General features: G+C 49.3%; 1 protein-coding gene across 1 annotated transcript in view; it reads left to right on the forward strand.

Moving 5' to 3' along the window:
* GRIK2 (glutamate ionotropic receptor kainate type subunit 2) overlaps nucleotides 1-22,421 on the forward strand; it is a 989,144-nt gene that overhangs the window by 192,700 nt on the left and 774,023 nt on the right. Inside the window, exon 6 of the mRNA XM_030195188.1 lies at nucleotides 21,343-21,516. Coding sequence (XP_030051048.1) covers nucleotides 21,343-21,516 — 174 coding nt within the window. The remainder of the gene's footprint in view (nucleotides 1-21,342; nucleotides 21,517-22,421) is intronic.

Raw genomic sequence — 22,421 nt, forward strand, 5'->3', positions numbered from 1 at the left:
GGGGAGATGGTGGTGTGATTTAGACGGTGAGAGAACGCTGTGCTCTAGCTGGAAGGTTTTCTTCAAGAAATTATTTCCTTCTTCAATATTCCACACACTAAGAGGAAAGGGAATGTGAGGTTTGTTCCCTCGCCTAGCTCTACGTCGTTCCCAATCCAGCAGAGACTGGACCGATTCCTCACCGGAACCTCCCCAGCGGAACTGAGGGTGATTCCCGTAGCGGAGGAAACCGAAGGAGCGGAACCTCTGCCGGAACAAGAAACATCGTTATCTCCTCCCTCAGCTTCTAACAATCCTCCCTGTCCGGCTTCCGCTGCTTCGCTTAGAGAAAGCCAACACGCTTTCAGAAGTGCAGCGTCTGAGTTCTCTGGCGAGGGTATAGCGTCGCAGAAAGGGAATCTGGAAATTGAGGCCCATGGGTTTCCGGAGGCCTCAGAGACAACGAAGGAGGTAAATCTTGGACAAATATGGACAATGCTTAATAAAATAAACGTAACTCTTCAAAAATCTTCAGGTGAGGTATCTGCTTTGTATCTCAAGTTCGAAGATTTGGTTAAGAAAGTGGATTCAGTGAAGGAAGATCTCTCTACCCAGGTTAAACAAATACAAACTGAAGTGAAACAACTTCAAGAATTTAACTTTACAACAGCTAAAGAAAAATTGGCTCTCCATAAAAAAAATTGAGCAGATAGAGAATTTTAATAGGCGTTTAAACCTCCGCCTTTTAAATTTTCCTAAAGTTCCCGGGACTTTGCCTATTGACTTATTCAAAAGATAAGTATGCTTAGACTCAGACTCAGTCGAACTCAAATCCAAAAGTTCTTGAAAGGTAGAATGCCTACGGCTGTAATGTAAGTAAGTCACTGTTTGATGTGTGTTCATTAACTGCAATTAAATATTTCTTTAGCAAAGGTAGCAACCATTTTTATTTTTTCTGTCCTCTTTTTTGTCTCCACAAATATGGTAACCCTAGGTGCGTGGCAACTGCCGATTAATGCCAGAAAGGCCACGCATGGTAAGAAATAAAAAAATAAATTGTCCCAGCAGTATGGGCACGTGCCAAATCTGGAATTACCACCAGGGGATTGCGATAGCCTGGCGGTAGTCTCATTTTGGCGCATGCTGCATACGCGTAGAGCCTACTGCGGCTTTGTAAAAAGCATAAGCGATTTTCATATCCTGTCAGCTGCCGAGCCCAGAGCTTCCCCGTTGCTGCATCCCACCCTTGCGGAAGCAGGAAGTGACATCAAAAGGGGGTGGGATGCAGCAGCGAGGAAGCTCTGGGCTCGGCAGCTGACAGGATATGAAAATCGCTGACACTGCCTGATGCTCTCTACTGAAATGTGGATGCACATTAAGGTACAGAGCAGGGAGGTGTTTTCAGACATGAGGAAAGACATGACAGAGATGCAGGGCCCCTAGGAGTGCGAGCAGGGCCGTGCCTAGGGTCTCTGGTGCCCCCCTGCAGACTATCAGTTGCCCCCCCCCCCCCCCCCCCCCCGTATGGCACAAGATGCAAAGGAAATTGGAGCTGAAAGATGGAGTGCATCTTTGTGGGATTGCTGAACAAATAGAGGGTTTACAACCACTTAGCTTTTCGTGCTTTCATGTTCACGAAATTAGTAATTAAATCTTTGATATCTAACTGGGCACATATATCATTCTCAATAGCAATCATGGCAAGGCTTACAAGCCTTTCTTGCGAAATACTTGATCGCAAATAATCCTATCTAATAATTCTCACCTCCAACAGGATGTGCCTGGGACCGTGCCTTCCTCGGAGGTGGTCTGCTAGGCAGGCATGCACTGACGTCAGTGACGTGAGTGACAGCTGATACCAAAGCAAGGGGAGGAGTACCCTACTCCTCCCCCTGTGTTACAGCCCACTGCACCACCCTTCCGCGACCCAGTCGACCCCCCTTCTCGGCGAAAACTGTCCCCCGCCGCCGTCCAGTACCTGTGCTGACGGGGGACCCCAACCTCTGTCAGTCGAAGTCCTGAGCTGGCCTTCGTGCCATTGCTTCTTCAATGATCTTTGGTTCAAGTTCCTCTGAGTGTGTCTGACGTCAGATGCACTCAGCAACTTGGACACAAAATCTTTGAAGAAGCAACGCCTTGAAGGCCAGCACATGACTTCTGCTGACGGGGGTTGGGGTCCACCGTCAGCACAGGTACTGGACGGCGGCGGGGGACGGTTTTCGCCGAGAAGGGGGGGTAGACTGGGTTGCGGAAAGAGGGGTTGAAAACGGAGGGACGGCAGAGTCTGGAACAGCGAGGGAGGGAGGGTGGGGGATGGACTTGCTAGCGCCCTTTCCTTCCCTTTCGAAACGGGCATTTTTTACTAGATTTTTTATGATTTTTAACCGTGAAAATGATCGCTCACCACTTGCCACACTGACAGGAATTGTCAGCAATATTCTTAGAAACAAATTGCTATACATTGCAAAATAAGATAGCAGATGTAAATTCTCAAAGTGGACATATTCCAAACACTAAAATGAAAATAAAATGATTTTTCTTTACCTTTGTTGTCTGGTGACTTTCTTTTTCTGATCATTGATAAGTCTCTGACTCTAAAGTTTAGCAATTTCATTAAAGCAAAATATATTTTCACATATCACAGACTCTTCCCTATCCAAGGAGAATTTTTTTATATAAAAACAAACACCAAAAAAAACCTAATCAGATTTTCACTTACCAGCTCTTCTACACTACACGTCAGCTAAACTTCCTATTTTGAAACTACTGTTGGAACCACCAGCCAATGAAATGGCTTTTAGCTGTAGATATCCGGTTACCTGATAATTATGCACACATCACTGCAGTCATGCCCTCCTCTCGGTGTACAAGTTCAGAAAAAAAAAAACAACAACTTTGAACCACTTACAGATTTTAACAATTACACTATTTAGTTTTTATTTCTCCCCAGTCTCACTTGCACACCTCCCTCCAAACCTGGCTATTCTCTTTAATTTGAATGTTGTTCAAGCTCACCCTGAATGAGGAGTTCTTCCCACACCAAAGACATATATAGCACTGGTTGTATTCTTTCAAACAACTTCAGCAGAGCCTGCCTGCCTCAGTGAGCACTGCCCTAGAAGAGAAGAGAAGAAAAGAGAAGAGGGGAGGGGAGGGGAGGGGAGGGAAGGGCAGGGGAGAGAGGAGAATCATAGCTTCAGGTAAAACATTTTGCAAGTGAGTTGAACTCAGGAAAAAGGTGCTGGTAGGCGCCCTCCAGAGGTTGGCGCCCCCCTGCGGTGCTTACCCCGCTTACCGTGTTGGCATGGCCCTGAGTGCGAGGCCCTGTGTGACCGCCCCTGTCTAAGACCAGCCCTACTACTACTACTACTACTATTTAGCATTTCTATAGCGCTACAAGGCATACGCAGCGCTGCACAAACATAGAAGAAAGACAGTCCCTGCTCAAAGAGCTTACAATCTAATAGACAAAAAATAAATAAAGTAAGCAAATCAAATCAATTAATGTGAACGGGAAGGAAGAGAGGAGGGTAGGTGGGGGCGAGTGGTTACAAGTAATGTCTAATGCTTTAACTGGGCGATAATCATCAGCCTGCGTACACTGCTGATTACCGCTGGGTAAGTAGCATGCGGTAGTAAATTTCGACCGCAGCTTTTGGACGTGCGTCAAAAATGGAATTACCGCCCGGGGCATGTGGTAGCTGGGCAGTGGTTCCAATTTGACGTGCATTATACGCGCCTAGCAGGGGCGTAGCCAGACTTTGGCAGAAGGGGGGTCCAGAGCCCAAGGTGAGGGGGCACATTTTAGCCCCCCCCCCGGCGATGCCGACACCCCCACCATTGCCGACACCCCTGCCACCGCCGCCACCACCACCACCAAAATTTGATCCCCCTCTCGCCGACGACCCTCTCTACCCCCTCCTGCCGACGACCCTCTCGACCCCCCCTCCCGCCGCCAATACTCCGTCGCCATCGCAAACCTTTGCTGGCGGGGGACCAGGGGCGTAGCCAGACAACAGATTTTGGGTGGGCCTAGGCAAGAAGTGGGTGGGCTCTAAGTGTTCTCCTCCCTCACCCCCCCCCCCCCCACCAAAAAAATATCTCAGCTGGCGGGAAAATGCTTCTTTTCACCTTGGCAATCTGAAGCAGGCATGACTGAAAACTGAGCATACACAGGTGCCAGTATCATGGAGAGTAGTGTTTTCATTACCATCAGGGGGAAGTCTTCAGCTGGTGGAGCTTGGGATCCCCACTAGCTACGGCTAAATATCTGCTACTGTTGGGTGGGCCTGAGCCCTTAGTGGGTGGGCCCTGGCCCACTCAGGCCCACCTGTGGCTACGCCACTGCGGGGGACCCCAACCCCCTCCAGCCGAGGTCCTCTTCTTCCTTCATTTTATTTCTGAGTCTGACGTCCTGCACATTGTACGTGCAGGACGTCAGACTCGGAAACAGAATGAAGGAAGAAGAGAACCTCGGCTGGAGGGGGTTGGGGTCCCCCACCAGCAAAGGTAGCAGATAGCGACGGCGAGTTGGTGGCGGGGGGGGAGGGGTCCAGAGGGTCTTCGGCAGGGGGTCCAGGGCCAAATCTTCAGGGGTCCAGGCCCCCGTGGCCCCACATAGCTACGTCCCTGGCACCTAGGTGCCTACACACCTTAGTAAAAGGTCCCCTGAGTGATTCTGTAGTTTCCCTTGTCATGAAACTCATAGTTGTTTGTTTTATACTGCTCTTTTCAGGGGCCTGGCTGTTGCTTTTCCAGCAGGGGCATAGTCAGACTTCGGCAGAAGGGGGGTCCATTTTAGCCCCCACTGGTGCCAACGACCCCCCAAGCCGCCGCTACTGCTACCACCACCACCACCAATAACTTTGACCCTCCCCCTGCCGATGACCCTCTCGACCCCCCCTCCCACTGCCAACCCTCCCCCGTCGCCTACCTTTGCTGGCGGGGGACCACAACCCCCGCCAGCCAAGGTCCTCTTCTTCCTTCGTTCTGTTTCTGAGTCTGACGTACTGTACGTGCAGGAAGTCAGACTTAGAAACAGAACAAAGAAGAGGACCTCGGCTGGAGGGGGTTGGGGTCCCCCGCCAGCAATGGTATGCGATGGCAGCGGGGGGAGGGGGGTCAAATGGGTCTTCGTCAGGGGGGTTTAGGACCAAATCTACGGGGGCCCAGGCCCCCGTGGCCCCACATAGCTACGCCACTGTTTCTCTCCCAGGGCTCTGTATGGGTTTTTTTTTTTTTTTTTTGGGGGGGGAGGGGGATATCTGAGGGGAATATTCTACTTACTCTCATTCTGCCAACTGTGTCCAACCTTGTGGGTCATAATGTGTAAATACTGTTGTATAACATCAAAACGTTTATAAAATAAAGACTGCAATGCTATATTGCAAATAAAAGTCTATCCCACAAATTCTAATTGGATGTCACGGTTGTGCGAAAACATCACACTACCTGACTTCTATTTTCTGTAGGGTTCCAGATGGCGCAAACGGATCTGTTGTGGTAGAAGCAATTCTGTGACAATTTGAGTCATAAGGCTGTCAAAGAATGTGCTGTGGCAACTAGGAGGGCTTACTCATGAAGTAGCCTCGTCCCACCTATTTGGACTGCCCAATCTTTCTATCTCTGACTTCTATCCCTGAGTCAGCTTCTGTGTGGCATGCATAGAATGGATTTGTAGGGGGAGTCACATGGTAATCATTTTCCTGAGTTTGCTTTACTGGCATATATGTATTTATTTATTAGGATTTATTTACCGCCTTTTTGAAGGAATTCACTCAAGGCGGTGTAGGAGTAAGAATAGATCAAACATGAGCAATAGACAATTACAGCCGTAAAAATATTCAAAAACAATACAAAGTATGGAATGGTATACTATTTACAATGTCAACACAATACGTAATAGAACATTATAATTGGTAGTGAAGGGTAAGGCAAAGTTGTAACATATAGATGAGTAAGAAAGTAGGAAGAATTAGAAAGTAAGGTGACTGATTTAAAGAAAGTTGCACGTGAGGTCAGAGAGATGGTTAAATATCATCTGAGCTAGGTTAGGAGTGGATAAACATGTCCCGCTGCAGTATGTGCAGCCTGAGTCAATCCTTGTGTGTGTGAGTGAGACTAACAAGTTAGTTACTTCTTCCGTTAAAGGCTTGGTTGAAGAGCCAAGCTTTCACCTGCTTCCTGAAGTAGAGATAGTCTTGTGTTAAGCGGAGCCTTTCAGGCAATGCATTCCAGTGTGGGGGCTACTCTGGAGAAGGCTCGCTTGTGGGTATCGCATCGTGTAATGTACCAGTCCCTGTTGTGGTCAAGCTTTCCAAAGGCATCAGCACACACCAGCTCCAGCATCAACAGCTATTCATGTGCCATAGCTTTCCCAACACTACAGTTAGTTGGAAGTGGGAGGTTAGATGATGGTTTTCTTCTGATCTGAGATTGCAAGCTTCCTTTCTCTAGCATCAATAGAGGCACATTCTGATGCTGGCCCTTCATCTTGGCAGACATCCAAGATCTGCCCTTGGTCTGTTTTTCTCTCACCTGGAAGTCTCTTCTGTTCTTTCAGATCCCCTGCCCAACTGCTCTCTGGCTGCATCCTCAGCATAGCCCCTTGTGACAGTTTATACATGCAGGTTTACAGCAGGGAGGCTGAAGAATGAAGACATGAACATATAAACTAAGGATGCCCAGCCCTCACCTATTTGGCATGCAAGCGTTATTAGCAAAGAGATGGTTTATCAGGGGTATGCAGTTCTTGTCCTTGAGTGACACAAGCTAACCAGGGTTTCAGGGTATCATCAATGTATACAACGAAATGCACATGCATGCACAGCTTCCACTGTATTCAAATGCAATTGCGTATGTCTAGTAGTGCTATAGAAATGATTATTATTAGTCGTATCCAATAAATAGAACCAAATTACTTACTGTGCAGGGACATACAAAATAACTTGATGATTGTCCCAGGTATATACATCCTTATACACAATGCAGCAAGAAAATTATTCACATTTCAGAAGCCCTTCATATTTGGGGGTGGTGGGAGGTGGCAAACCTCCTCCATTTGAAGGAGTAACACCTCTTTGTGAAATCTTTCCTGGAAGCAAGCAAGACTCGGGAGACACCCTCTGAAAGACCCAAGGAGGCGAATTCTAAGCTCTCAACATTCAGGCCGTGAGAGCCAGAGACTGAAGGTTGGGATGCAGAAGCGAACCCTTGTTCTGGGTGATGAGGGCTGGAAAACACTCTAATCTCCACGGTTCCTCGGAGGACAACTCATCTACCCCTTGCTCATACCTCTCCTACTCCCTTCACCCTTCCCCATCTCTACCTACCTATCTCTTTTATTATTCTCCTATAATTAACTTATATTTTCTCTGTATTCCATATTATTTTGTAAGCTGCACTGAACCTGCTTTAAGTGGGAAAGCACGGGGTACAACGTAAAGCGAATGCTACATACCTGTAGAAGGTATTCTCCGAGGACAGCAGGCTGATTGTTCTCACTGATGGGTGACGTCCACGGCAGCCCCTCCAATCGGAACACTTTCTAGCAAAGTCCTTTGCTAGTCCTCGCGCGCCAATGCGCACCGCGCATGCACAGCCGTCTTCCCGCCCGAACCGGCTCGTGCCGGCCAGTCTCATATGTAGCAAGACAAAGAGAAGGGAAGACACAACTCCAAAGGGGAAGCGGGCGGGTTTGTGAGAACAATCAGCCTGCTGTCCTCGGAGAATACCTTCTACAGGTATGTAGCATTGGCTTTCTCCGAGGACAAGCAGGCTGCTTGTTCTCACTGATGGGGTATCCCTAGCCCCCAGGCTCACTCAAAACAACAACCATGGTCAATTGGGCCTCGCAACGGCGAGGACATAACTGAGATTGACCTAAAAAAATTTACCAACTAACTGAGAGTGCAGCCTGGAACAGAACAAACATGGGCCTAGGGGGGTGGAGTTGGATTCTAAACCCCGAACAGATTCTGAAGCACTGACTGCCCGAACCGACTGTCGCGTCGGGTATCCTGCTGCAGGCAGTAATGAGATGTGAATGTGTGGACAGATGACCACGTCGCAGCTTTGCAAATCTCTTCAATAGTGGCTGATTTCAAGTGGGCTACCGACGCTGCCATGGCTCTAACATTATGAGCCGTGACATGACCCTCAAGAGCCAGCCCAGCCTGGGCGTAAGTGAAGGAATTGCAATCTGCTAGCCAATTGGATATGGTGCGTTTTCCCACAGCCACTCCCCTCCTGTTGGGATCAAAAGAAACAAGCAATTGGGCGGACTGTCTGTTGGGCTGTGTCCGCTCCAGATAGAAGGCCAATGCTCTCTTGCAGTCCAATGTGTGCAGCTGACGTTCAGCAGGGCAGGAATGAGGATGGGGAAAGAATGTTGGCAAGACAATTGACTGGTTCAGATGGAACTCTGACACAACCTTTGGCAAGAACTTAGGGTGAGTGCGGAGGACTACTGTTATGATGAAATTTGGTGTAAGGGGCCTGGGCTACCAGGGCCTGAAGCTCACTGACTCTACGAGCTGAAGTAACTGCCACCAAGAAAATGACCTTCCAGGTCAAGTACTTCAGATGGCAGGAATTCAGTGGCTCAAAAGGAGGTTTCATCAGCTGGGTGAGAACGACATTGAGATCCCATGACACTGTAGGAGGCTTGACAGGGGGCTTTGACAAAAGCAAACCTCTCATGAAGCGAACAACTAAAGGCTGTCCTGAGATCGGCTTACCTTCCACACGGTAATGGTATGCACTGATTGCACTAAGGTGAACCCTTACAGAGTTGGTCTTGAGACCGGACTCAGACAAGTGCAGAAGGTATTCAAGCAGGGTCTGTGTAGGACAAGAGCGAGGATCTAGGGCCTTGCTGTCACACCAGACGGCAAACCTCCTCCACAGAAAGAAGTAACTCCTCTTAGTGGAATCCTTCCTGGAAGCAAGCAAGATGCGGGAGACACCCTCTGACAGACCCAAAGAGGCAAAGTCTACGCTCTCAACATCCAGGCCATGAGAGCCAGGGACCGGAGGTTGGGATGCAGAAGCGCCCCTTCGTCCTGTGTGATGAGGGTCGGAAAACACTCCAATCTCCATGGTTCTTCGGAGGACAACTCCAGAAGAAGAGGGAACCAGATCTGACGCGGCCAAAAAGGAGCAATCAGAATCATGGTGCCTCGGTCTTGCTTGAGTTTCAACAAAGTCTTCCCCACCAGAGGAATGGGAGGATAAGCATACAGCAGACCCTCCCCCCAGTCCAGGAGGAAGGCATCCGATGCCAGTCTGCCGTGGGCCTGAAGCGTGGAACAGAACTGAGGGACTTTGTGGTTGGCTCGAGATGCGAAGAGATCTACCAAGGGGGTGCCCCACACCTGGAAGATCTGACGCACTACACGGGAATTGAGCGACCACTCATGAGGTTGCATAATCCTGCTCAACCTGTCGGCCAGACTGTTGTTTACGCCTGCCAGATATGTGGCTTGGAGCACCATGCCATGACGGCGAGCCTAGAGCCACATGCTGACGGCTTCCTGACACAGGGGGCGAGATCCGGTGCCCCCCTGCTTGTTGATGTAATACATGGCAACCTGGTTGTCTGTCTGAATTTGGATAATTTGGTGGGACAGCCTTCAGAGCGTTCCAGATCGCTCGTAACTCCAGAAGATTGATCTGCAGATCGCGTTCCTGGAGGGACCAGCTTCCTTTTGTGAAGCCCATCGACATGAGCTCCCCACCCCAGGAGAGACGCATCCGTGGTCAGCACTTTTTGTGGCTGAGGAATTTGGAAAGGACGCCCCAGAGTCAAATTGGACCAAATCGTCCACCAATACAGGGATTTGAGAAAACTCGTGGACAGGTGGATCACGTCTTCTAGATCCCCAGCAGCCTGAAACCACTGGGAAGCTAGGGTCCATTGAGCAGATCTCATGTGAAGGCGGGCCATGGGAGTCACATGAACTGTGGAGGCCATGTGGCCCAGCAATCTCAACATCTGCCGAGCTGTGATCTGCTGGGACGCTCGCACCCGCGAGACAAGGGACAACAAGTTGTTGGCTCTCGCCTCTGGGAGATAGGCGCGAGCCGTCCGAGAATCCAGCAGAGCTCCTATGAATTCGAGTTTCTGCACTGGGAGAAGATGGGACTTTGGATAATTTATCACAAACCCCAGTAGCTCCAGGCGGCGAATAGTCATCTGCATGGACTGCAGGGCTCCTGCCTCGGATGTGTTCTTCACCAGCCAATCGTCGAGATATGAGAATAAGTGTACCCCCAGTCTGCGAAGTGCCGCTGCTACTACAGCCAAGCACTTGGTGAACACTCTGGGCGCAGAGGCGAGCCCAAAGGGTAGCACACAGTACTGGAAGTGATGTGTGCCCAGCTGAAATCGCAGATACTGTCTGTGAGCTGGCAGTATCGGGATGTGTGTGTAGGCGTCCTTCAAGTCCAGAGAGCATAGCCAATCGTTTTCCTGAATCATGGGGAGAAGGGTGCCCAGGGAAAGCATCCTGAACTTTTCTTTGACCAGATATTTGTTCAGGGCCCTTAGGTCTAGGATGGGACGCATCCCCCCTGTTTTCTTTTCCTCAAGGAAGTACCTGGAATAGAATCCCAGCCCTTCTTGCCCGGATGGCACGGGCTCAACCGCATTGGCGCTGAGAAGGGCGGAGAGTTCCTCTGCAATTACCTGCTTGTGCTGGGAGCTGTAAGACTGAGCTCCCGGTGGACAATTTGGAGGTTTTGAGGCCAAATTGAGAGTGTATCCTTGCCGGACTATTTGGAGAACCCACTGATCGGAGGTTATGAGAGGCCACCTTTGGTGAAAAGCTTTCAACCTCCCTCCGACTGGCAGGTCGCCCGGCACTGATACTTGGATGTCGGCTATGCTCTGCTGGAGCCAGTCAAAAGCTTGTCCCTTGCTTTTGCTGGGGAGCCGAGGGGCCTTGCTGAGGTGCACGCTGCTGACGAGAGCGAGCGCGCTGGGGCTTAGCCTGGGCCGCAGGCTGTCGAGAAGGAGGATTGTACCTACGCTTGCCAGAAGAGTAGGGAACAGTCTTCCTTCCCCAAAAAAATCTTCTACCTGTAGAGGTAGAGGCTGAAGGCTGCCGGCGGGAGAACTTGTCGAATGCGGTGTCCTGCTGGTGGAGCTGCTCTACCACCTGCTCGACTTTTTCTCCAAAAATATTATCCGCACGGCAAGGCGAGTCCGCAATCCGCTGCTGGATTCTATTCTCCAGGTCGGAGGCACGCAGCCATGAGAGTCTGCGCATCACCACACCTTGAGCAGCGGCCCTGGACGCAACATCAAAGGTGTCATACACCCCTCTGGCCAGGAATTTTCTGCACGCCTTCAGCTGCCTGACCACCTCCTGAAATGGCTTGGCTTGCTCAGGGGGGAGCTTGTCCACCAAGCCCGCCAACTGCCGCACATTGTTCCGCATGTGTATGCTCGTGTAGAGCTGGTAGGACTGAATTTTGGCCACGAGCATAGAAGAATGGTAGGCCTTCCTCCCAAAGGAGTCCAAGGTTCTAGAGTCCTTGCCCGGGGGCGCCGAAGCATGCTCCCTAGAACTCTTGGCCTTCTTTAGGGCCAAATCCACAACTCCAGAGTCATGAGGCAACTGAGTGCGCATCAGCTCTGGGTCCCCATGGATCCGGTACTGGGACTCGATCTTCTTGGGAATGTGGAGATTACTTAGAGGCTTGGTCCAGTTCACCAGCAATGTCTTTTTGAGGACATGATGCATGGGTACTGTGGACGCTTCCTTAGGTGGAGAAGGATAGTCCAGGAGCTCAAACATTTCAGCCCTGGGCTCGTCCTCCACAACCACCGGGAAGGGGATGGCCGTAGACATCTCCCTGACAAAGGAAGCGAAAGACAGGCTCTCAGGAGGAGAAAGCTGCCTTTCAGGAGAGGGAGTGGGATCAGAAGGGAGACCCTCAGACTCCTCGTCAGAGAAATATCTGATGTCCTCTTCCTCTTCCCACGAGGCCTCACCATCGGTGTCAGACACAAGTTCACGGACCTGTGTCTGGAACCGTGCCCGGCTCGACTCCGTGGAACCACGGCCACGGTGGGAGCGTCGAGAGGTAGACTCCCTCGCCCGCACCGGCGAAGCTCCCTCCGCCGACGTAGTCGGGGAGCCTTCCTGGGAGGCTACCGCAATCGGTACCGCAAGCGGCACCGATGTCGGAGACCTCACCCCGGACAATGGGCCAGCCGGCGCCTCGCTCGACGGTACCGGTGGCACAAGCAGCCCCGGTACCGGAGGGGTAGGGCGCAACAGCTCTCCCAGGATCTCTGGGAGAACGGCCCGGAGGCTCTCGTGCAGAGCGGCTGTGGAAAAAGACATGGAAGCCGATGCAGGAGTCGATGTCAGAACCTGTTCCGGGCGTGGAGGCTGTTCCGGGCTGTCCAAAGGGGAGCGCACTGACACCTCTTGAACAGAGGGCGAGCGGTCCTCTCGGTGCCGATGCCTACTGGGTGCCGACTCCCTCGGCGACCCAGAGCTCTCGGTGCCGACACGGGAAGGGGACCGGTGACGATGCTTCTTCGATTTTTTGGGACGAAGCATGTCACCGGAGCTTCCCGGCACCGATGAGGAGGACGTACAATCCAGCCGTCTCTTCCTCGAGGCCGAAGGAGGTCGGTCTCGGGGGGGCTGTACCGCAGGAGCTCTCAGGGTAGGGGGAGACCCACCCGAAGGCTCACCGCCACCAGCAGGGGAATGGACAGCCCTCACCTGCACTCCAGACGAAGCACCACCGTCCGACGACATCAGCAGACGAGGAGGTCTCGATACCACCGACGCCGACGCAGCCCTCCGATGTCGCCCCGATGCAGAGGGCCGATGCCTCGATGCACTCGATGCAATCGGGGGCGAGGATGAAGGTCCGGGCTCCGACGACGTCGAAGCAGTCGATACTCCCGGTGCCGATGCCGACGAAGAGCCCGAGAACAAAATGTTCCACTGGGCTAATCTCGCTACCTGAGCCCGCTTTTGTAAAAGAGAACACAGACTACAGGCCTGCGGGCGGTGCCCAGCCCCCAGACACTGAAGACACGACGCGTGCCTGTCAGTGAGCGAGATTACCCGGGCGCACTGGGTGCACTTCTTGAAGCCGCTGGAAGACTTCGATGTCATGGGCGGAAAAATCGCGCCGGCGAGATCAAAACTCGAAATGGCGAAAATGGCACCACAAAAATAGGGGGAGGAAAACTTCTAACCGAGGCCTAAATAGGGCCTACCCCGACGACGAAAGAAAACTTACCGGGGCAAAACTAGAAGTACGGGAAGGGAGAAAACCATAAAGGTCTCCTTCCGACACCTTTTTCTTTTTTCAAGCGAAGTCGAAAACGACGCGCGAGGTCAACTTTCGGGGCGCGAACGGCGAAACATGACCGTACTGAGCGCGGACAAAAGAAGACTGGCCAGCACGAGCCGGTTCAGGCGGGAAGACGGCCGCGCATGCGCGGTGCGCATCGGCGCGCGAGGACTAGCAAAAGACTTTGCTAGAAAGTGTTCCGATTGGAGGGGCTGCCGTGGACGTCACCCATCAGTGAGAACAAGCAGCCTGCTTGTCCTCGGAGAATAATAAATAAATAAAATATACTTCTCCAAGTGTTTTGCAAAATTTTTTAGCATCTTGTAAACATTTTAATATTGTTCTTATAAGGGTCATCGGAATTGACAGCATCAACGTCGCTTTAACTAGACTCTCCAGAGCAACGATGTGCAAATCTTCATCGATCCGTCACATTTAGTTTTTAATTCAGCCTTCAGCTTAGTAAATCACCCTTCGCCTTAATAATTGGCTTTTTGTTAAATTTTATCACATTTTGTAGATTTTACTTTAAAAACAGTCCAAAAACGTTCAGCACTTATTTAAAAGTAGAATAGCGTCACTTAACTTGCAGCTGTTTTCAAATCCATGAGAACCTCCACCGACATGGCCAGGTTTCATTACTTCTTCAGGGAAGAGGTTCACTGGAAAAACAGCATTCAAAACAGACTCATATAAGCTATGAACTCTTAAATACCATGAGTGTATAAAAAAAAATAAAAATATAATCTGCATTGTAACAGCTTACATTCTCCATGGCTTGCATAGCGACTCACATAGAGAGAAAATGGCCGCAGCTTTTTTTTTTTTTGCTAAATGTCAGTCAGCTGATTGAAATTCTGGCTACCCCATTGGATACCCAACAATAAGGGTCCCAAAAAACAACAAGGCAAGCAATCTGCAAGATTCAACGTGGATAATAAACAAGCATATCAAAGTGACATCCAAAGGATTTTATTAGAGATATCGTATATAAGAAAGTTGCCCGACACAGGCCATGTTTCGCCCACAGAGGGCATTAATGGGCTCGTTAATCGGTTGAGATGCAAGCACATCTTAAGACTGTGTCCAAATTTGGGCATGGAAAACTTGGTGGGCCTATACCAGATATGAAGGTTAGTGCATCACCCATTATCAAAATGCTTTGATGTTTCACTTATATATATATACTGTCACCTACCAACATTTGCTTATTTCCGATCTGACGAAGAAGGGCAACCTTCGAAAGCCAATCAAGAAATGTATTAAGTTATGTCCAATAAAAAAGGTATTATCTTATTTTCTTTTCCACGTTTTATTTTGTTTTATTTCTATTGATTACCTTTAAAAGTGGACTAACGCGGCTGCCACACCTCTCTACTTATAGAGAAGCTAAAACTTCTTTTAGCGTGATTTTCTGTAAAGCATTTTTCCATCAAAACAGAATAGGGAAAAGACTCCGTTCTGTGCCCCTGGAAACTAATGCCCTGCAAATTCCAGAAAACATTACACGTAAAGCTGGGGAACTGAATGACTAACGATGAAAGCGAATGGAAAAAAAAAAACAGGGCAGACTCTTGAAATGTTACAGCCGCCGTATTTATCAAGACTAATAATGCGGAGCTTGTCTGCTGGGTAAGCTGTTGTGTCATCTTGACTAGAGATATTACGGGGAAGATGCATCTCTGTGCAGGCTGCTTTAGAGTGTCTGATTCTGTTTGTGTGCCCACAGAAAGCACAACCACTGAATCAAAAAAGTAATATCTTTCAATGTACCTGCTCTTGGATGCTTTCCTATTTATTCCTGACTCGGTTTAATCAAAATTTCTGGTAAGTGATCTGAAAAGCAAAGAATACTCACAGATGGAAATATGCTGTACATAACTTGTTTATGGAGACTAATGTTTGTCAAATATTACTTGAGTACGACAGGAATAGAGCACATAGTTAGTTGTATATTGACATGTGAGGGATCTGGTTTCAGGTTCTGCTCTTCAGATAGCAATGTGCTGCATCATAGGCGTAGTTTGACTGTTTCATTTGGGGGGGCAAAGGATGGGGCGGAGCATATTAGCATATTCATTTGCATATATACATATGCAAATGAATATGCTAATATGGAGGAAGGAATTGAAATTTACAGGCAAAATATCACAGATGCACATTTCAAAAAGCTGACATATTTCAATTAATATATTCTGAATAAAATACTTTTTTACCTTTGTTGATCATTTAGTTTTTCTATTCGCTTTGGTCCCAGTGTCTTCTGTTTTATGCAGTGTCTTCTTTCCAGTAGGCTTCCCTCTGCTCCCCACCCCTCCCAGTCCCATCCATCTCCTGCTCCTTCCCTCTGCTCACCTCATTTCCCAGTCCAATCCAATTCCTGGTCCTTCCCTCTGCTCCCCACCCACCCCTCCCAGTCCCATCCATCTCTTGCTCCTTCCCTCTGCTTCCCACCCCTCCCAGTCCCATCCATCTCCTGCTCCTTCCCACTGCTTCCCACCCTTCCAGTCCCATCCAATTCCTGGTCCTTCCCTCTGCTCCCCACCCACCCCTCCCAGTCCCATCCATCTCTTGCTCCTTCCCTCTGCTTCCCACCCCTCCCAGTCCCATCCATCTCCTGCTCCTTCCCTCTGCTCACCTCATTTCCCAGTCCAATCCAATTCCTGGTCCTTCCCTCTGCTCCCCACCCACCCCTCCCAGTCCCATCCATCTCTTGCTCCTTCCCTCTGCTTCCCACCCCTCCCAGTCCCATCCATCTCCTGCTCCTTCCCACTGCTTCCCACCCTCCCAGTCCCATCCAATTCCTGGTCCTTCCCTCTGCTCCCCACCCACCCCTCCCAGTCACATCCATCTCTTGCTCCTTCCCTCTGCTTCCCACCCCTCCCAGTCCCATCCATCTCCTGCTCCTTCCCACTGCTTCCCACCCTCCCAGTCCCATCCAATTCCTGGTCCTTCCCTCTGCTCCCCACCCACCCCTCCCTCCCAGTCCCATCCATCTCTTGCTCCTTCCCTCTGCTTCCCACCTCTCCCAGTCCCATCCATCTCCTGCTCCTTCCCACTGCTTCCCACCCTCCCAGTCCCATCCATCTCCTGCTCCTTCCCTCTGCTTCCCACCCTCCCAGTCCCATCCATCTCCTGCTCCTTCCCTCTGCTCACCACCCCTCCCAGTCCCATCCATCTCTTGCTCCTTCCCTCTGCTTCCCACCCCTCCCAGTCCCATCCATCTCCTGCTCCTTCCCTCTGCTCACCTCATTTCCCAGTCCAATCCAATTCCTGGTCCTTCCCTCTGCTCCCCACCCACCCCTCCCAGTCCCATCCATCTCTTACTCCTTCCCTCTGCTCTCCACCCTCCCAGTCCCATTCATCTTCCCTCTGCTGCCCCCCCCCCGCGAGGTCCAGGATCGTGACTCCGTTTACCCCCTCTCTTCCTCCCTCCCTCCGGTGCAGGCAGCAGTCTTCTTCAGCCTTTCTGTGTTCCTGGCAGCGGTAGCGACGTACACGCTGCCTTCGGTCTGCCCCGGAAGCCTTTTCTTCAAGTTCCTGTTCCCACCTATGCGGGAACAGGAACTTGAAGAGAAGGCTTCGGGGCAGAGCTGAAGAGCTGAAGGCAGCGTGTACGTCGCTACCGCTGCCAGGAACAAGAAAGAGAAGTTTGGTGCTGCCTGCGCCGGAGGGTAGGAAGAGAGGGGGTAGATAGACACGCTCGTCTCCGTCCGCTTCGCTGCTTCCCTGCCCTCTCTGTCTGCGTCCCGCCCGAAAGGAAATTACATCAGAGGAAGGCGGGACGCAGACAGAGAGGGCAGGGAAGCAGCGAAGCGGACGGAGACGAGCGCGTGCCTGCTTGTTTTTTTTTTTTTTCACTTCTAGCGCCAGTCCACGTCATCGTCGTTTGGGGGGGGCATTGCCCCCCCTCGCCCCCCCAGTCTACGCCTATGGTGCTGCATATAACAACTTTCTCAGTGATTACTGTAGGGAGCATCATCAATATTGATGACACCTATTTAAGCATAATCAGCTTACAATATAAGAACATAAGAGTTGCCCTATTGGGAAAGATCAAGGGTCCATCTAGCCCAGTTTCCTGCTTCCAAGAGTGGCCAATCCAGGTCAAAAGTACCTGGCAGAAACCCAAATAGTAGCAACATACCAAGCTACCGATCCTAGGGTTCTATCTCAATAGCAGACTATGGACTTTTCCTCCAGGAACTTGTCCAAACAATTTTTAAAGCCCAGATATGCTAATCGCTGTTACCACATCCATTGACAATGAGTTCCAGGGCTTAATTATTAATTGTGAAAAAATATTACCTTCTATTTGTTTTAAAAGTACATGTAACTTCATTGAGTGTCCCCTAGTCTTTGTAAATTTAGAAAGAGTAAAAAATTGATCCACTTTTACCCGTTCTACACCACTCAGGATTTTGTACACCTCATTGGTCTCACATTTCTTGGTGCCCTTTCCTGTTTTCAGCCCCGGAGCCAATTTGGGAGGGCCCATCCCTATCTATTCAGTCACGATCAGGGCATAGACTGTAGAAGTCTGCCTAGCACCGGTTTTGCTTCCCAATTACCGGCATCGCCACTTGATCTCCGCTAAGATTCCGTAGATCCATTCCTTCAAAACAGGATTCCTTTGTGTTTATCCCACACATGTTTGAATACCATTACCGTTTTCATCTCCACCACCTCCCACGGGAGGGCATTCCACGTATCTACCACCCTTTCCGTGGAAAAAATACTTCCTGACATTACTCCTGAGTCTGCCCACCTCCAACCTGAATTCATGTCCTCTAGTTCTACCACCTTCCTGTCTCCAGACCTTTTCTAATTCCGCTATATGTTTTCTGAGATGTGGTGACCAGAATTGAACACAGTATTCGAGGTGCGGTCGCACCATGGAGCGATACAAGGGCATTATAACATCCTCAGTTTTGTTTTGCACTCTCTGACTTCCCTATTTGAGTGGAACGCCATGGCATGACCCAAATGACCTTTAGTTTGCTAAGGCCACATGTGAACACCACCCTGTGGCCACAGACAGCCTGCTCCTTCACTTGCTATTACATATGTAGACATTGTGCTACCTTTATGTACCTTTTTGGGAAGCTTGCCAGGTGCCCTTGGCCTGGATTGGCCGCTGTCATGGGCAGGATGCTGGGCTCGATGGACCCTTGGTCTTTTCCCAGTGTGGCATTACTTATGTACTTATGTCCTCTACTTGACTCACTTTTATTACATAGAGCAGTGATTTAACCTATTGTGATGTCATAGTGGCTCATTCCACCAATAAGAGCCAACCTCATTAGTGATGTGACAATGGCTTGATTGTATAGAATGTTTGTACGTTTGGGAAGCTCGCCAGGTGCCCTTGGCCTGGATTGGCCGCTGTCGTGGACAGGATGCTGGGCTCGATGGACCCTTGGTCTTTTCCCAGTGTGGCATTACTTATGTACTTATGTCCTCTACTTGGCTCATTTTTATTACATAGAGCAGTGATTTAACCTATTGTGATGTCATAGTGGCTCATTCCACCAATAAGAGCCAACCTCATTAGTGATGTCACAATGGCTTGATTGTATAGAATGTTTGTACATTTGGGAAGCTTGCCAGGTGCCCTTGGCCTGGATTGGCCGCTGTCGTGGACAGGATGCTGGGCTGGATGGACCCTTGGTCTTTTCCCAGTGTGGCATTACTTATGTACTTAAGTCCTCTACTTGGCTCACTTTTATTACATAGAGCAGTGATTTAACCTATTGTGATGTCATAGTGGCTCATTCCACCAATAAGAGCCAACCTCATTAGTGATTTCACAATGGCTTGATTGTATAGAATGTTTGTACGTTTGGGAAGCTTGCCAGGTGCCCTTGGCCTGGATTGGCCGCTGTCATGGGCAGGATGCTGGGCTCGATGGACCCTTGGTCTTTTCCCAGTGTGGCATTACTTATGTACTTATTTATGTACTGTTTGTGATACGTGGTTTTCTAAAATATAGAATCAAGCATCATAACAGAAAACAATTGACTTATCTTAATTGACTTATTCATATTTAGCCTGCTTGTTCTCTCAGGGGTCCTTTTACTAAGGTATGCTGAAAAATGGCCTGCGGTAGTGTAGGCGCGTGTTTTGGGCGTACGCAGATCCATTTTTAAGCGCGCCTGCAAAAATGCCTTTTTTTTTTGCCGAAAATAGACGTGCTGCAAAATCAAAATTGGCGCGCGCCTGTTTTGAATCTAAGACCTTACCGTCAGCTATTGACCTAGCGGTAAAGTCTCATTCGGTAACTGGACGGTAATGACCTCCGATACGCACGTCCAATTTGGACACGCGTATCGGACGTTGCGCCAAAAATGACATTACCGCAAGAGCCACATAGTAGCTGGGCGGTAACTCCATTTTGGTGTGCATTGGACACGCGTAGACGCTTATGCGGCTTAGTAAAAGGGCCCCTCAGTAAGGTCCGGAATGAGTTACACAATTACATACATACTAAATTAGTAAAGAAAAAGGTCAAATGTAATAAAGAAATAATACTAATAAAATAATTTAATATAGACCATAAGTCTTAAACAAAGATAAAACTGAAAAATCACAACAAACAATTATACCGTTGATAGGACAAGGTACATAAAGAAATTAAGGGGTCTTTTTACCAAGCTGTGGGGAAAAGGGCCCAGCGGGGATGGTTTTCCTGTGCACCAAGGCCCTTTTTACCTCAGCAGGTAAAAAGACCCCGGACTCACATGGCCATGTGGTGAGAGAACTCTTACTGTGTGGCCATGCGATGGGGAACAGTGGCTACGTGGGGCCAAGGGGCCTGGGCCCCCGTAGATTTGGCCCTGGACCCCCCTGCCGACGACCCTCTCGAACCCCCCCTTCCGCTGCCAACCTGCCGTTGCCAACCCACCGTCGCCGTTGCCTGCCTTTGCTGGTAAGGGACCCCAGCCCCCGCCAGCCGAGGTCCTCTTCTTCTCGCAAAAGGTTTCCTTCTGTTTCTGACGTCCTGCACTTACAACGTGCAGGACGTCAGAAACAGAAGGAAGCCTTTTGCGAGAAGAAGAGGACCTCGGCTGGCGGGGGTTGGGGTCCCCTGCAAGCAAAGGTAGGCGACGGAGGGTTGGCGGCGGTTGGGGGGGTCGAGAGTGTTGTCGGCAGGGGGGGCAAAGTTGGTGGTGGCAGGGTCGGCAATGGTGGGGGGTGTTGGCAGCGCTGTGGGGGGCTAAAATGTGCCCCCTCACCTCGGGCTCTGGACCCTCCTCCCGCCGAAGTTTGGCTACGCCCCTGATGGGGAACCCTTACTGCCACCCATTGAGGTGGCAATAAGGGCTTCTGTGCTATCCTGGTGGTAACCAGGAAGCACGTGGCGATGCCCGATTAGTGCCGGGTTATCGCCATGCAAGCCATTTCCGTTTTCCCCCAGAAATGGCACACGCTCGGGGCAGGACTGTCGCCGGCAGCCGCATTGGGCCAGCGGTAGTCCCAGAAGAGCGAGCCGTAAGCCTGTGTTGGGCTTACCTCCGCTGTGTAAAAGGGCCCCTTAGAAAGGTGCCCATGATAAATTTTCTCACCCATTCTCAGTCTCTCATTTTTTTTCTCTTGTTTTGCATGACTGGTCTCTAGCTCTCTCAAGCCTGCCTTCTCTGTCCCCTGGGTCTCTCTTGTAATTATTTTAAGAATAGATGATAAAAACTCAGCAGAGACTGGGGTTAAGAGAGCATCTTAAATTATAGTATGTTGGTTTTATTATTGCAAACCACATTTGTTATTGATAAGCAGTAATAGAGACAAGCATAAGGGAAATTCTTAACACTTGCTTGACCACTGCTTATCTTACGTGCAGGGAAGGTGCACATTTTCCCGATATTTATTTCCCATTTTTGACAGATACACATGCTGGTCGGGCACTTTGGAAATCAGTTCGGAACACCGGTGCTCATGCTTGCTTGCCAAATCAATGCGTTCTTCTTCTTAAGATTGCCAAAGTTCAACCCAGTCTTTCACTTAAAAGAAACCCACTGACCTGAATGATTTCTTTTGCAGGACCTCTTTGCTCTTGATGTGGAACCGTATCGGTATAGTGGCGTTAATATGACCGGATTCAGGATTCTAAACACTGAAAACAGCCAAGTGTCCTCCATCATTGAAAAGTGGTCCATGGAACGGTTGCAAGCCCCGCCTAAACCTGACTCCGGTTTGTTGGACGGATTCATGACGGTATGACTCTTACATTCTAGACTGCTTTTCCGTGTGTGGAGAACCTTTATATACTCTGTTTATCAATGTCGATATTGCATTGTTTAGGCGTACGATGAATTTGAGAGACATACGCATCCCTGAAAGAGCACAATTTGAAAAGTCAGCAAAAGTTAGACGATGCTTGTGGGCTTAATTTTTTTTGAACTGAAGAACCTAAACTAAGCTTTGAGATCTTGATGTAAAAGAAATGGTGAACTTGTATTGAACAGTGCTTCCACAAGCTGAAAATGCACTTTGTATGAATGTTATAGTCAAAGGAAAAATGGTCTCACAGAGCTCCTTGATCAACATGATCTAATAGAGCTTAAACGGACTTCAATTTGGTCCTTTTTTTTTTTTTTTTGTTTGGCCAATGATCAACAGAGGACCAAATTGAAGTCCGTTTAAGCTCTATTAGCTCTGTGAGGTCATTTTCCCTTTGACTATAACATTCATACAAAGTGCATTTTCAGCTTGTGGAAGCATTGGTTAATAGATCTTGCGATTGTGTGCTTCTACACCCTATATTTTTTTTACATATATTTAGTTGAACTTGTATTGAAAACAATCAATTTTCTTTCTTTTGCATCTATTCAATAAGAGCCAAATTCTGTAAGTTGCACCGAAAGTTGTACGCTACGCGTTAATTTTTCTTCACGGCCAAATTGTGAGCACAACTTAATTGAACAAGAAGCCAATCTGCACTGATAATTGGCAATTAAACAATTATCAGCATTAATTGGCAATAATTAGAATTAATGTGCCTATTCAATTATATAATGGAATGCGCATAAATTCTATCATGCTTAGCAATTTGGGGGCATGGTTAGGGGTGTTCCTAGGGCATTCCCAGATTTTGTGCGCATTGATGCAGAATCAAGCCT

Source organism: Microcaecilia unicolor, chromosome 3 (genome assembly GCF_901765095.1).
Source record: "Microcaecilia unicolor chromosome 3, aMicUni1.1, whole genome shotgun sequence".
NCBI classification, from domain to species: Eukaryota; Metazoa; Chordata; class Amphibia; order Gymnophiona; family Siphonopidae; genus Microcaecilia; species Microcaecilia unicolor.